This window comes from Lissotriton vulgaris, chromosome 1_1 (assembly GCF_964263255.1).
Source record: "Lissotriton vulgaris chromosome 1_1, aLisVul1.2, whole genome shotgun sequence".
Classification (NCBI taxonomy): domain Eukaryota; kingdom Metazoa; phylum Chordata; class Amphibia; order Caudata; family Salamandridae; genus Lissotriton; species Lissotriton vulgaris.
In genome coordinates, this window is record NC_141685.1 from 1665594201 (window position 1) to 1665610309 (window position 16109).

General features: G+C 44.4%; 1 protein-coding gene across 1 annotated transcript in view; it reads right to left on the reverse strand.

The window, feature by feature from the left end:
• The window catches only part of UBE2H (ubiquitin conjugating enzyme E2 H), a 385627-nt gene that overhangs the window by 10987 nt on the left and 358531 nt on the right, over positions 1–16109 (reverse strand). The window contains exon 6 of the mRNA XM_086918901.1: positions 186–314. Coding sequence (XP_086775027.1) covers positions 186–314 — 129 coding nt within the window. The remainder of the gene's footprint in view (positions 1–185; positions 315–16109) is intronic.

The following is a 16109-nucleotide window of genomic DNA, read 5'->3' on the forward strand; positions in this document are numbered from 1 at the left end:
AGAGTGACCAGTAGAACGGCAATATACTCTATTGCTTCCCTCCATTGTCGCTGGAAGATTACAGAGCACTTGAGCACAACTGTCGAGCACCAAAAACTTTTAATGACATTCTCTTGTTGAGAAGGAATTTTGTTTTGATCAGCATAACATACACTGCATTATAACATTACACTCCGATACCATACCTTTAATTTTTTGTTTGTATTCTTCTGGTCGGTGGAGGTACATCGCTGCAGCGTCTCCATTAAGAGGATCTATGGGGTTAGGGTAAGCCAGCAGCTGGGGCAAGAAGGACTCAAATATGTTGGTCAGATCTGAAAAAGAAGACCAGAGAAACGAAGATTCAGCAAAGTCAAAATATCAACGCACCCAAAGTCATCGTCCTGTTCATTTCAGATACATACATCTTTGAAATACTGCTGGAATCTATTCATGTAGTAAATCATTGTCCAAATGTTTAAAAAAACAAGAAAAATGTTATGCAAATTAAATAATGGAACATTTTAAACCTGCAAAGAGGTAGAGGTAGCAGTTGTAACAGTTTTAGTGGTACTTAGACAGAAATCAGATAAAGGATTCTGTGCCAGCCATCATGTTAATTTGTCTGCGAGGTTTCAGTGTGCAGGACACAGTGTGGACTTGATTCCAGGACTTTCGAATTTCACATACTTAGAAGGCAGTATTTTCTTATACTTTATTCTTCCATTGATTTATAAACAAGGGCAACCCTAGAACAAGAACCTGGGGTAATATATGCTCTATTCCAAACAGTGGTTCATGAGCCAGAATAACAAACATTAAATATATAGAGAATATAAAAAGAACAAGCATTTGCAATGCAATAGGTCTCGCATTAGGAAAGTTTGAGCTATTGGTATTTTAAATGACAATTTTTTTTATTAATGTGTTTGTTTTTGAAAATAGCGAAATTAATAGCTTTGGTCATTGACAATGCCAATAGTTTTAACTTTCGCAAATGTGACACCTATAGCATTTGTAATGCAATATGTGTTGTATTTACGTGACTTAGATGTATTGATATTACAAATAACAATGGCTTTTAATTTTTTTAAATAATTAATATTTATTTATTTATTTATTTATTTATTGTAAAGTTTTATATAGCGCGAACAAGACCCGTGGGTATCAGAGCGCTTCACATAAAAGTATGATATAAATATTAACAAGATGATAACCAATTGAATACAAATAGATATGAGGTAGATTGTTATATAGCTTTGGAGAGTGCTTATGCAACTCGCTTTCATTCGAGGCACTCTTTTACACTACGTCGTAACTACAGAGCCTGCAATACTAGCATTTAAGAAACTAGCTTCCATTCGAATCATTCTTGTCCAGTACGCAGCAGGCAATAGTAACATTTAAGAAATTAATTTCCATTCGAATTATTCTATTCCAGTAAGCAGCATCTATAAAGCATGCAGCATTAACAGCTGTCGATTTCGGCAAATAAATGAGGTAGGAGGTTATATGAATTAGGGATGTGAGATAATTATATACATTCACTTTGCCATGAGGTTGCAGCTGGTATACAGTTTAATCACCAGGAACGTCTGTCCGTTTCGATCCATAGTTTATCTTTCATCTAGTTCACGTCGATCCTTCTCTTTCTGATGACGTGAGTGATTTGTTTGAGGACAGAATCAGATCCCAAAGTGATCCATTAACTCCTCTATGCAAGGTATTTACTCATTAGGAAGCTCTTCGCTTCTCGCTTGAAAGTTAAGGTATTAGGGTTCTTCCTGATGCTTGGAGGGAGTGAGTTCCAGATTCTCGGGGCAGCTCCTGAGAACGCTCTGTCATAAGTTTTTTTCTTTCTAAAGATGGCTGGACGCAGCAACAACTCCTTGGCACTCCTAGCAGGTCTGTTGCCTCCTGACAGCTCAATCTTCTTGGATAGGTATCCAGGAGTATTGTGGTGAAGCGCCCTATGGGTGATACATGCTATCTTTAGTTGAATTCTCGCCTCATAGGGTAGCCAGTTCAATGCTTTTAAGTGCGGGGATATGCGGTCAAATTTTCTTGATCCAGAGATGAGTCTCGCTGCAGCGTTGAGGCAAGCTTTTAGTGGTGCTGTGGAAGTTTTTGGTAGACCCGCTAAGGTAGTGCAACCGTATTCAATTCTAGAGATGACTAAGGATTGGGTTGCCAGTTTCAAATCTGCTTCAGAGATAAATGGCTTCAGTTTTCTTAGGTAGTTCAGGTGGAAGCGGGCGCTTTTAGCCATTGAATTAATGTGAGCTTTCATGTCAAGATTCTCGTCTAGAGTAATTCCTAGCGACTTAGCTGAGCTTACTAGCGTTGGAGTGCAGTTAAGCGCAGTCATCAACTTGGTCCATTCCTTTATTTCTGTGACGCACCTTGGTGGAGAAATTAGTAGGAACTCTGTTTTTTGAGCATTTAGCTTCAGATGGTTGGTAGTTAGCCATTGCAATGCCATTTTTAAAGTTTCATTCATTAGCTCAATGTCTTCAAGAGAGGCAATCTTTAAGTAAATTTGCGTATCATCCGCATACATATGGTAGGATATCTGTGAGTTTCTGAGAATTACTTAAATGAAATACTTAAATGAAATACTTAAAATACTTAAATACTTAAAATACTTAAAATACTTAAAATACTTAAAATACTTAAATGAAATACTTAAATGAAAGTTATTGTAATTTATAATGGCAATAGCTTAAACTTTTGTAAATGACTTTTGTGAAGATTATGTTCAGTGTATTTTATTGTGACGAAAATCCAAGAACAGAAGTGAAATATTGACATCTTTTTGTGATATTTGTAATAAAGCATGAAACATTGAGAGAGCAAATTTGAACCAATTGTTGTTGAATGGTTGCACAGATTGATGCTGTGGTGGCGCCGAGTGATGTTGTGGTGGCGACGAGTGATGCAGAGGCGTTCAGTGATGCTGTGGTAGCGCATAGAGATGTTGTGGTGGTGCTGACTGATGCTGAGGTGATGCAATAGATAGAGGGAGGGCGATAGCGGGATGAGGGCGATAGATAGCGGGAGGGAGGGCGATAGATAGCGGGAGGGAGGGCGATAGATAGCGGAAGGGCGATAGATAGCGGGAGGAAGGGCGATAGATAGCGGGAGGGAGGGCGATAGATAGCGGGAGGGAGGGCGATAGATAGCGGGAGGGAGGGCGATAGATAGCCGGAGGGAGGGCGATAGATAGCCGGAGGGAGGGCGATAGATAGCGGGAGGGAGGGCGATAGATAGCGGGAGGGAGGGCGATAGATAGCGGGAGGGAGGGTGATAGATAGCGGGAGGGCGATAGATAGAGTGAGGGAGGGCGATAGATAGAGTGAGGGAGGGCGATTTGTAGATATGACGATAGATAGACAGATAGAGTGAGGGCGATAGATAGAGTGATGATAGACAGAGTGAGGGCGATAGATAGATAGAGGGTGATAAAGTGAGGGAGATGGATGGATAGATGGATGATAGATGGATAGATAGATAGTGTGAGGGCGATAGAGTGAAGTCGATAGATAGAGCAAAGGCGATAGAGTGAGGGGAATAGATAGAGTGAGGGCAATAGATACAGTGAGTGCGACAGATAGAGGGAGGGGGATAGAGTGGGATAGATGGTTGTGTGTGTTGTGTGTGTGGTTGTGTGTGTGGGTGTGGGGCTGTGAGTGTGGGGTTGTGGGTGTTGTGTTTGGGGTTGTGGTTGTGGGGTTGTGTTGTGGTTGAATGTGGTTGTGTGTGCTTGTGGTTGTGTGTGTGGTTGTATGTGTCTGGTTGTGTGGGAGTGGTTGTGTGTGTGTGTAGTTGTGTTTGTGTGTGGGGGGTTGTGTGGGGGGGTTGTGTGTGTGTGTGGGGTTGTGTGTGTGTATGGGGTTGTGTGTGTATGGGGTTGTGTGTGTATGTGGGGTGGTGTGTGTATGTGGGGTGGTGTGTGTATGTGGGGTGGTGTGTGGGTGGGGTGGTGTGTGTAAGGGGGTTGCACGTGTGGGAGGGCTGCGTGTGTGTGGGGTTGTGTGGGTGTGTGTGGGGTTGTGTGTGTGTGGGGTTGTGTGTGTGTGTGGGGTTGTGTGTGTGTGTGTGGGGTTGTGTGTGTGTGTGTGTGTGTGGGGGGTTGTGTGTGTGGGGTGTGTGTGTGGGGTTGTGTGTGTGTGTGGGGTTGTGTGTGTGTGGGGTTGTGTGTGTGTGGGGTTGTGTGTGTGTGGGTTGTGTGTGTGGGGGTGTGTGTATGGGGGTGGGGTGTGTGTATGGGGGTGGGGTGTGTGTATGGGGGTGGGGTGTGTGTATGGGGGTGGGGTGTGTGTATGGGGGTGGGGTGTGTGTATGGGGGTGGGGTGTGCGTATGGGGGTGGGGTGTGTGTATGGGGGTGGGGTGTGTGTATGGGGGTGGGGTGTGTATGGGGGTGGGGTGTGTGTGTGTGGGTGTGTGTGTTTGGGGTTGCATGTGTGTTTGGGGTTGTGTGTGTGGGGGGGTTGTGTGTGGAGTTGTGCGAGTGGGGTTGTGTGTGTGTGGGGGCGGTTGTGTGAAGGTTTGTGTGTGGGGACGGTTGTGTGTGGGTTTTGTGTGTGGGGGGGGGGGTTGAATTATCATTTAATTTGCAACCGAGCAGCTTCTGTTCACAAGCTTGAAATCAGCAGTTACATTAATTGGGAGCTGCAGCATGCCCATGGCTCGCCAGTGCATGTTGCTAATGAAACGAAGCTTAATGTTTTCGGATCGCATTACAAAGAATAGCAAAAACAAGGGGGTAGTAAGAGGGGATGGGAGGGGGACGAAATGGAGAGAGCTCCGACACGGAGAGCCAGAAGATGATTATTTTGAAATAAGGCTTTGAATAGAGAATGGGCGCGGAGCCAGGTGGAGCGGATGTGGGTGGGGGCACAGAAGGAAACTACTAGAATTCGCGAGAACGAGATGAAAAGTGAATGGCAGAGCAGTAAGGTGCGACTCGGGTGGCGGGACGGGGCACAGCAGTAGCTCAAATGGGGGAAGCATTTATTAAAAATAAAACAAATAAAAAAGGAATGAAAACGGTGGATGGTGAGGGAAAGACAAGAACTGCAACTACAGAGAAAAAGCGCTTTTTATTCTATCATTACAAATCAGATCTTTACTAAGTCTTTTGTTTGTCTACAGACAGCATCAAACCATCCCCTGGGAATGGGGGGTGGGGGGTGGGGGGGCTAAAGTACTGGCTGGCTTCAGTAATAGATTATTGGTGTGATTGCATCATTTGCTGAAAGCATTCATAACTTCCTTCGCGCTATGGTCAAGGAGTAAATATTGAAAAATGTCTACCACGTTTTCAAGAAACTTGGTCTTCAGCCCCAAAGGGTTAACAGACTTTCGTACAAGCTTTACGCATTTACTTTTTGTTGAAAAGGTAGGTAGCCCCACTTAAATAATTACGATTAAAGACCTAGGATACTGCTAGGGTGGCCAAAAGAATGTTGTGGTCACTGTGAGGACTACCGTTCCTCCCCACAATTCCTACTATACAAGGCTCCCAGATGCAAAAAAAAAACAAGTAATGGCATTGTAAATGACAATGTCTTTTACTCCCTGTTGACCCCCGCTAAACTCATCAGCATGTGCCCGTCATAAAAAGGAATATCTGACAATCACATCTTAAACATTTTGCAACAATTGTATAGCTGCATCGGGTGCCATGAGCAGAGGGGTGTGGATAGGACTAGTGCAGAAGGCGCAGTGGCACTGAAACCTAGAGGTCTGTGAGAGGCCCTTTGTACCTTAATTAGTGGTTGTTTTTTACTAGCAATTAATTCAATTAAAATGTAGCCACTGTGTGAACAAAAAGCACAGATGATGATAAAACAGCTTTATGAGAGACCTTTTTTCTACCATTCTCTGCTTGGCAGAAAGGATCTTTGGCTGACAGAGGGGAGGGTTTTATTAGCCCAAATTAAAACTGAGGGCTGAGCTGTGAGGGATGTCCGCTCCTCTCCTCAGTGACGCGTGTAAACAAACGCCTGCATTACAGTGAGGCTACCGGTGCCTATTCTTAGAGTTTCCAAACTAGACAGCAGCTGCATCCTTCAGGATTGCTGGTAGAGTCTTCCTACTCCGCCTGGGAACCACGCAAAGGGTGCAACATAACGGGCAGCATTTTAATGAAACGTTACAGAAACAGGATTACTGACTTGAAAACCATATCCATTGCAGGCAGCTGCGAGGAGGCGGGCACTGTTACATGCTGCAATCGGACACCCAATTACTTTCATTAACAGTTTCACTCCTAGAAACGTGAGCAAATACGACGTGCAATTCTTTCCCTACTTTTTCCTGTGCCACCCTTTCGTAGAAGCGGTCCCTTCCGAATACAGAGTTCAGTATCTCTGCAGTCGCAAATTGATTCACAAATGGCAGCAAACTGGTGCGTCACCAGGACGCAGTGTCCGCTCAGAAGCTGCTGGGAGAGAGCAGGACCCTGTGATATCTGGGAAGGGAACCGGTTTTTGGACAGCCAGATTAAAACCAGTGGTTAGCCTCCGTGTTTATGCCTCCCCTTCACCTGCCTCACGTAAATGCATGACAGGCAGCAGATTAACCTGACAGGCAGCAAATTAACCCAACCATATGGCTGCCGGCCACTCTATGCGTTGTGCAATATTTAAAAACCATGGCAGTGTGTACAGTGTTATCGAACCATACTGCATTTTAATCTTATGTTAATTCCTCTTTTAGACGAATTTTCATCACTTCGTGCATAGGTGCACATGTATTAACAGAAATAAAAGGCAATGTTTTAGATGCATAGTTTTACGGTAGAAAGGTCGAACCAATCTTTAGTAGAAGGGTTATATAAAAAAATGCATTTGAAGGGTTTTGCAAGTGTGCGGTGGTGTTTTGTAGGCTCATCCAACGATTGTAGGCTCATCCAACGATTGCACAGCTTTTTTTCTGTTTGACTCAAGCAGAGATGAGACTCCGAGCGGCGCGGCCAGCAAGGGGAGGAGAACCGTTTATTTATTTATGACATTTATTAAGCGCGAACAAATGCCCGTGGGCGTCTCGGCGCTAGGATATCTGCGAATAAATTCTCCTGCTGGAAGGGAAGATCTGAAGTTACTGGTTGAACAGCCAGGTCTTTAGCTGTTTGCGAAATGACCAGAGTGAAGGGCTGGTTTTTATCGACTGGGGTAAGGTGTTCCATAGTTTCGGGGCCGAGACCAAGAACCTTCGATCCCCCCAGGAAACCGTTTTGGTGCGGGGAACCACTAGATCCTTTAGAGTGGAGGAACGCAGAGATCTGGGAGGACGGTAAGGAATCAGATGTTGTTTGAGAAATGAGGGTCCTTGATTGTGCAGGGACTTATACACAATACAAAGAGGTTAACCTAATAAACCTCCATTTCACCAGAGCTCCGCATTTGTAATTCATACATGTGGTGCGTAGCTTTCATGTGGGTGGAGGCGGGAAGCCCAGTGTTTCCCCTGTGTCTCGTTGCAATGCGCTGTCTCCCTGACAGACCAGCACAGAAAAACCAGAGCGAGGCGTGGATCGCAAAACTAACTTTAAACATGCCGCACGCTCCACTAAGAACAGCAGGGGACAGCGAGAGCGAAGCGTGGCACGCAAAAGGAACACTGACTATGCCACACACGCCACTTAGAACAGCAAGAGCGAGGCCTGACACGCAAATCGAATTTCCGGGCGGTAGAAAGGAGAGGCGTGAAACGCACGAACTGCCTGCAAGGGACGGAGAACAACGGAGCGGGCTGTGGAGTCTGGACACAGGGAAGAAAGACGAGAGCTTGAGCCGGAGGTGAGAGGGACGGAGGGGGATACAGGGAGGAAGGACGAGAGCTTGAGCCAGAGGTGAGAGGGACGGAGGGGGATAAAGGCAATTGTGCAGGTATGAAGAGCAAACAAAATACAAGAGGTAGCAAATGGTACGTTACAAGAGGAAAACAAGAGCACGCCTCAAGCTCGACAGCGAAAGCGAAACTGACACCGCACACACAGCAAGCAGCGCGCTCCCGACTCGTGTCTACATTCCCAGAAACGGATGACAATAGTTGTCGAGCAGACAGCAATCAATGCTTCGCATTGATTGCACGTCTAGGCTCGACCTAAAAAGGAAGAAGAAAACCCAGTGCTAACTAAATTTCACATTAACCATGTACCAATAGTAATTCATTGAGCAAATACAGTGGAAGCTCCTACATATGATGTTTTTTGTCCTGAAGATGACCCTTAAAGTACCCTGTAAAGTGGCCTAAATAAGAGGACTCCATTGTTGTATTGTGTATTTTTGTACCTGTTTTGTTGTGTTTTTTTCTCTGCCATTGTTTGTTCAGTTTACACTGGTCATTGTCCACAATTTTAACATTGTTAGTGTAACTGTATGAGCACTTATTCTTCTATTGGCTCACCTGATTGTAATTTGTGACACTTATTTTAATGTATGCTGATGAATTCTTCAGATAGCTAATGATCTGGATGTCACTGCTAATAATTTGTTTACAATAGGTTGAGGGTTGGATGAGCAGTTAACCAGCTTAAGTCAAACGGCCACAACTGTGTTTCTGATAACTTGCGGCTAGTTTCCAAATATGTTTGTAAAATGTAAAGGGCAACTTTGGATCTCAGTGGTCAGAAATTAGACTACGTCCTCAATGGGCAACCCACGCCTACTATCAGATCCTTTTATCAAGCAGTCCGTCTCCGGGATCAGTTCATCTCTCCCTTTTCCTCTTGGCAAGGTTTAACAAATTGCATGTAAATGTATCAAAGAAGGAAGCTGCTTTTGCAGTGTAGCAGGCAAGCCATTTTTGAGATATCCATTTATCAGCAGTATTTATGCTATTATACAGTCTGTGGAGATGGGAGAAAGTTAAAGGAGGATTACTAAAACTATCCTCGATTTCAATATCTACAGAGGTTTCAAAATTCTAACGTATGGGCTGAGCAGCTGCAAGTCATATAGACATTTCTAACATTTTAGTAGCTGCTATTACAACTGAATAGGTCTTTGAATCCCAAGAAATTTACATTTCTGTCAAGGAAGTAGCAATATTTAATGCACATCGTGCATCCATTTAACGAGGACGTCGATTCTGCTCTCCACGCCCTACTGGAATATAGCTTCCACAATAAGCGAGGAACTTTCTTTTGGAACTCTAATAGTGGAAAACCAGACAAACAAATACAATGAATGAAAAGAGCATTCCATTTTCAAAAATACTGAAGTGGCTTAAGAACGATCTTGCCTTTATAGAGAATTGGTAAAGGCTCCTCACCTGACTAGGGCTGCGATTTGCCAACACCATATGCAGGCGTACAAGCAAAAAAGCTACTTCCTTAATGAATCACAAATTATGGATGACCATACAAGGGTGACCTACAATCTTTGCTAACACTGAGCCAATTACGAGGATGTGCCTTACAGGAGAGAGACTTTTGCAAAGAAGTACTGGCAAAGCCAATAGGTTTTCACTATGGGAGATCCTTGGCTTTGTCAATAGTTTTTTTTTAGACAGGTTACACAGCAGAGAAGGCTACTATGCAACATGGCTTAAAGAAAACCGTGCTATGACGTGGCCAGCGTTGACAGTCATGGCCCTTTTTGCTCTTTAAGCCGTGTTTCAGAGCAGGGAGGGAACAGACACCGACAGCAGACATGGGGAGGAAGCAACACCAGAGGTGGATGGGAGGAGAGAGGGAGCAGAAATGTACAGCGGGAGGAGGGGTTGAGGAGAAATCAACCCCAGGGAGCTGTGGGAGAGGGGAGGGAGAAGCAACAATGCATATAGGCATGCACAATATTAGTCTTCTAGATACTAAAGAGCAAATATTTGAAAGAGATCCTACATCTTCTATGTAAGCTCACAAGGTGATCATTTTCGCAGACTCCTGCTTACAAAGAACGTAATATTGATAAGCTGCCTAAGCATCAATCTGTCAGGCATTGTATGCTCTTTGTTCTTTTACCACCACAAGCTGGTTTAAAGTAGTAGTTTGTATAATGCGTTTTCATACACGCTTCCGCCACAGGCACTCACCGCGAGCACCAAAAAGGTGGAAGAGTGAATTCCACAATAATACACAGAGAGAAAGAGGAAATGCTGGTCTAAAGCAAATCATTAAAAAGCTTACACAAACCATAAACGTTATGATAATGAAATACACATTTCGTAAAACGTCAATGATTCATTTGAAAGTAGGCTGCTTCCAGCTTTGTTTTAGCAATGTTTGGGCTACTTATCGTGATAAATATTGATGTTTTTTTTAATGCTTTTCGCAAGGTCGGTTAATATGTCTTATTGACATTAAAACGGTTTCTTTATAATGGAAAAACTTTATGAATGGCTGCCTTGCTTGCTGATATTGTACTGGCCTGATGGGCACACTTGGGCTCTGCTTTTGTTCAGACTAAGGGCAATGGGCATAGAAATAGAACGGGGGAAGATCCGGGCCCCAAATTCTTGCCTGCAGCAAAATGGCAGCCGCACCACACTGGGTACGGTTTGAGGCGTTTAAGTGAAAAATACTTTTGGTACAACTGGCTATTTCACTAATGAAAGTAACGTGTAACAGTTAACCCTTTGTCCTATTCCTGTCCAATACGTTAATTAAATAGAATTTTGATAAATGAGTAAACCATTCAGTGTCTCGTGGTTCTCATACCTAATGTAAACAAGCATTTACAATGCAATGGTCTCTGCTTTGTTAAAGTTAGAGATATTGGCATTGCAAATGGCTTTTTTTCCATTTTTCGTTTTAAAAAAAACATAAATAAATGGTATTGTCATTTATAATGGTAAAATGTGAGAATTAGAGAGTAGTAGAGAGTATTAGCGGACATAGAGCCACACAGACACAGAGAGCCACACAGACACAGAGAGCCACACAGACACAGAGAGCCACACAGACACAGAGAGACACACAGACACAGAGAGACACACAGCCACACACACAGCCACACACACACACACACAGCCACACACACAGCGCCACACACACACGCACACAGCGCCACACACACACACACACAGCGCCACACACACACACAGCGCCACACACACACATACAGCGCCACACACAGCGCCACACACACACACAGCGCCACACAGCCACACACACACACAGCCACACACACACACACACAGCCACACACACACAGCCACACACAGCCACACAGACACACACACACACACACACAGAGAGCCCAACACACATGACAAGTAGGGAACAGAGGCAAAACAATGACAAGCAGGGAACAGAGGCAAGAAAAAACGATGATGTGCCTATATTTCTGATATAGTACTAATTTTGGACTACAGCTCGAGACATCACTTTATCGAGCTGCTTACTTCTAAGGATACAATGCATCAAAACAGAAAAATATAGTGGAACAAACTGGAGTTGTTCAAATTTAAGCAGGATTTAAAAACAGAAGCACTCTGTAAAAAGACAAAGATTTAAAAAAATCACTGTTCCAGAGGAAGCAAAAACATGAAAGTTAAAACCAGGACCCCAAATACTACACCAAAACTCATAAAACGCTCACTTATCAAATGTTACATTGAAACAGAAAAGAAAGCTTTCAAGAAATTGGTTAGAGTGCAGTTTGGCTCCATGCGTATCACAATGCATAGCACAGTTTTGCATACAACCTAGCCTGCACTGCAAACTTAATAGGCAACCTTCACTAGAAAGAAAAGGTTTCGTTTCTGGTGAAACTATAAAGCTTTTTTTGAGACATAACTAAATAATGTATTAAACATAGGACATCATGAACTGTGTAAAGTATTACGTCCTGGATGTATTTTAAGTGCCTTATTTCAACACTGATGGGAATAGGACGATATTGCGCAGTGGTTCCCCAGCTTGGTACTACCTACTATTACAAAGTCAGCATGTAGGAATGAGATAACATGGTAATACCAAATGTTTTCAACTGGTCAGGACTGCAACACTCAGATGTTAGGGGCTTTTTCATGTACACACTTCGCCAGGTGCATTTCCTAACAAAATTTATGAAGAAAAAAAAGCTGCATCAACGTAAAATTCATGCACCAGTGTCCAAGTAGTAATGCTGATTCTGGCTCAAAGCCACAATTGTGCCTGAATCTGTATCAGTATTTTCCTTCACTCTTGAATTAGGCTGTTAGTAATCTGTGAGGTAACCGTCTATAGGATGTTTCTGATAACTCATTATCAGCACAAGGCATACGTTTGATAAACTGCTTGCTATAACCAACCACACACAGGAAGAGCATGTTTGTAAAACCACGTCACAGCCACATGTTCAAGTCTTTCGTCAGCAACAAAGATTCCAGTAAACTGGATCCAAATCTAGTAGGCAATTGTTTATAGCCAAGTTTTGACCCAGTTGTAAGCCACTTCATGCCAACACAAGTCAACCCGAGGAACCCCTACTACTGGATGCAGTACACAATTATCTTCATAGCCTTGAGTGCGAGTCTCAGCTTTATTTGCTAAACTTGGAAAAGAACGGGAAATATGGCAAAATATACATCAAGCATTTACAATGCAATGGTCTCGGCATTATTAAAGGTAGAGCTATTGGCATTGATCATGACTTTTTTTTAAAAATCATAAATAAATAGCTTTGTCATTTACAATGCCAATAGCTTAATCGCTCGCATATGCATGACCTATTGCATTTACACCCACAGAGCCACCCTCACACAGACAGAGCCTCCCTCACACAGACAGCCACACACAGACAGACAGAGACAGAGCCAGCCACACACAGACAGACAGACAGAGACAGAGCCAGCCACACACACACAGACAGACAGAGACAGAGCCAGCCACACACACACAGACAGACAGAGACAGAGCCAGCCACACACACACACAGACAGACAGACAGAGCCAGCCACACACACACAGACAGACAGACAGACAGAGCCAGCCACACACACACAGACAGACAGACAGACAGAGCCAGACACACACACACAGACAGACAGACAGAGCCAGACACACACAGACAGAGCCAGCCACACACAGACAGAGCCAGCCACACAGACAGAGCCAGCCACACACAGACAGAGCCAGCCACACACAGACAGAGCCACACACAGACAGAGCCACACACAGACAGAGCCACACACAGACAGAGCCACACACAGACAGAGCCACACACAGACAGAGCCACACACAGACAGAGCCACACACAGACAGAGCCACACACAGACAGAGCCACACACAGAGCCCTAGTGACAGAACGCACTTCTGAGCCTTCCTCCCCCAACAAAAAATAGGTATTATCTGCTCATTTCAACCTCCCAAATGCCAGATCACACACTTTCAGCTGTTGTATTACAATGTCATCTTCGATGAGCAGGTCGTAATCTGTAAAATGGCCTTTTGGGAAATGGCGGAGGAGGAAAAGGAAACAAAGGATTGCCCTGTCCCTGGAACACAATCAATAATCTACAGGCTTACACAGCAATGCTCATCTCTGAGGAGATAATTCACTAGCAAACAAAGTCCTATCCGTCCACCTGGGGCATACCTGCTGGTGCCCACGCATGAAGACATAAAGGGGGCTTTGATGCACCTCTCGGGGTGTGATTGTTTTTTTTTTTTTTATCAAGCATAGCGTGGCACAAAACAGTGTTTTTGCTGCGAGTTCCAAGTTTGAAATATGGCAAAACTTTAAAGTGCTTTGAGTGATTGGGTGATACGCATCAGTGGAGCGCAGATACAGGTATGCGACAACGCTGTCACTGCACGCAGGGTCTGTCCAAAGAACATTAAAGGTTTACGTTTGTAACGCGAAAACTACAGAGAAGCCATAGCCACATGTGGGGGTGTCAAGGCGCTGTTGGCATAATGTATGAAGTGGCCATGCGTGGTTTATCGGGGATGAGGGAACACATGGCAGTAACCGGAGCCTTGCCGGTCCCACTCAGTTTTCGGCGCCCATAAACTCACACTAAACAGGTCAGGGGTGGCAGAGGAGAAAATCAAACAATGGGGGGGGATGCACCTTGGGAGGAGCGCTTCTCTTACCTCGCCCGCTCCACCGAGGAGTCGCTGCCGTACTTCACCCTGATCCCAGAATTCATGATTTCACTTTCCAGGCTCCCGGATTTGAACGGCTTTCCTGTTTATGCTCCACACTTTCCGCGCACCAGGCATTCCCCACCTTTTCCTGCCACGCACACATTACTCCGGCAAGCCATTTTAAGCCACATTGTCACAAGTCGATCGCCTACAAGTGAGAGACGGCCACGCAGGGGGCTGGCATCTCAGGGAGCCTCCCGCGCTGCGAGCGGTCCCAGGCAGACTGCTCGGCCACACGGCGGCGAGGAGCCCAGCATTTACGAGGCCAGCCAATGGAGAAGAGAGGCGGGTTCAAGCCCCCTAACTAACAAACATTAAATCTCAGAGCTCCGCCCACACAGCTACGCAGTGTCCTGTTTTTTACGTTAGTGTTTTAAAACATGCAACTGCTTCGTTACCTGCTCTAGGGATTACATCCTCACCCTGCAGCCTAAATGAGAATTCACAAACATTTGCAGATGTTTTCACATTCTTGGCATTAGCCTAGACTTATTCAAACCTAGGCGATATTTAGAGAACGATGATGGATTTATCAATTCGTGTTTCAGATTTCTTTTTTTTCTAATAACAAAAACTTCCTCAACACAAACTGTGCTATTTCACAAAAAAAGTTTCAGTGAAGTTAGATTTTTGTGAGGTATTGCAGACAAAAAAATACCTTGTTTTTATTCTTAATTGCACACAGAATTTCAGGAGCCACATTACAAAATAATTAAGCACGAAAATCCCACGACCTTTTAATCGTGAAAAAGTGTCCGCATGAATACAAACGGTGATGTCTGTAGACGCTATTTTTCATTTTTAATTTAAATCATTCCTGAAGGAGATATATATATATATATATACACACACACACACACAAACAAGCGTCAAAAGGGACCGAAGAAAGAACTTTGTTTGAACCAAAACTCGGTATTACAACACCCCGCACCTTCCAGAAAACTTTTCTTCCACAACCAACATTTACCTGGGAATACTGAGCTCCGGGAGCTGTAGTCGTGGCAGGACTGCAGCGAAGTTGGTATCAGGTGACCACAGGTCAGCGGACTTCCGCCAATGAGGGAGATGCTGGACATTCAAAGGAGGGGGTGGAGTTACACTTGGTATACGGCGGCATTTGCTGAATAAAGAAGCTTCCGACGTCTCCCTTGAGTGGCCTTCTCCTTTTTCCGACCGAATTTGGATTTGTTACACATTATATATATATATATATATATATATATATATATATATATATATATATATATATATATATATATATATATATACACATACATATACATATACACATACATATATACACATATACATACGCACAAGTTACTACTTGTGTAACGATATATCTGTAAGAGACATTAGTTAGTGATAGATTCCTTACCTTAGAATATCCCCAGGCGTCAGACTGGATCCGGAAAATTTTGCGTAGCAGTACCCTTGTGCGTCGGTAGGCGTCGTCTGCGGCTCCGCGTCAGTCGTCGGCGTCGTGGGCGCCGTGATGACGTCGGAGTATATAGACGTCGCCTCCGCGTGCTGACGTCAGTTCTTAGCCACAGCTTTTCCGCGCCAGAAGCGCAGAGCCATGACAAAAACCGACACTGGTGCCAAGAAACTAGGGCCCTGAAAGGGGATGACCTTAACCCTAGATATCGGTTCGCAGAACGGGGAGGATGGGTGGGTCGGTAAGGAATCTATCACTAACTAATGTCTCTTACAGATATTTCGTTACACAAGTAGTAACTTGTGCATCTGAAAGAGACACGTTAGTGATAGATTCCTTACCTTAGAATAGATACCCCAGCAATACCATCCCCGTGGTGGTGGGTCTGCGAACCAATATTCACACCAGAAAGTCCTGGAGAACGGAACGGCCGAAGTAGCCATCCCTCCGGACTGGACTGTCCAGGCAGTAGTGCCTCGCAAACGTGTGCAACGAAGCCCACGTAGCAGCCTGGCAAATGTCCTGCAAGGGCACACCTCGGCCCAAGGCAGTTGTAGTGGCCGTGGCTCGAGTGGAATGAGCCCGCAGCCCAACAGGTGGTTCCT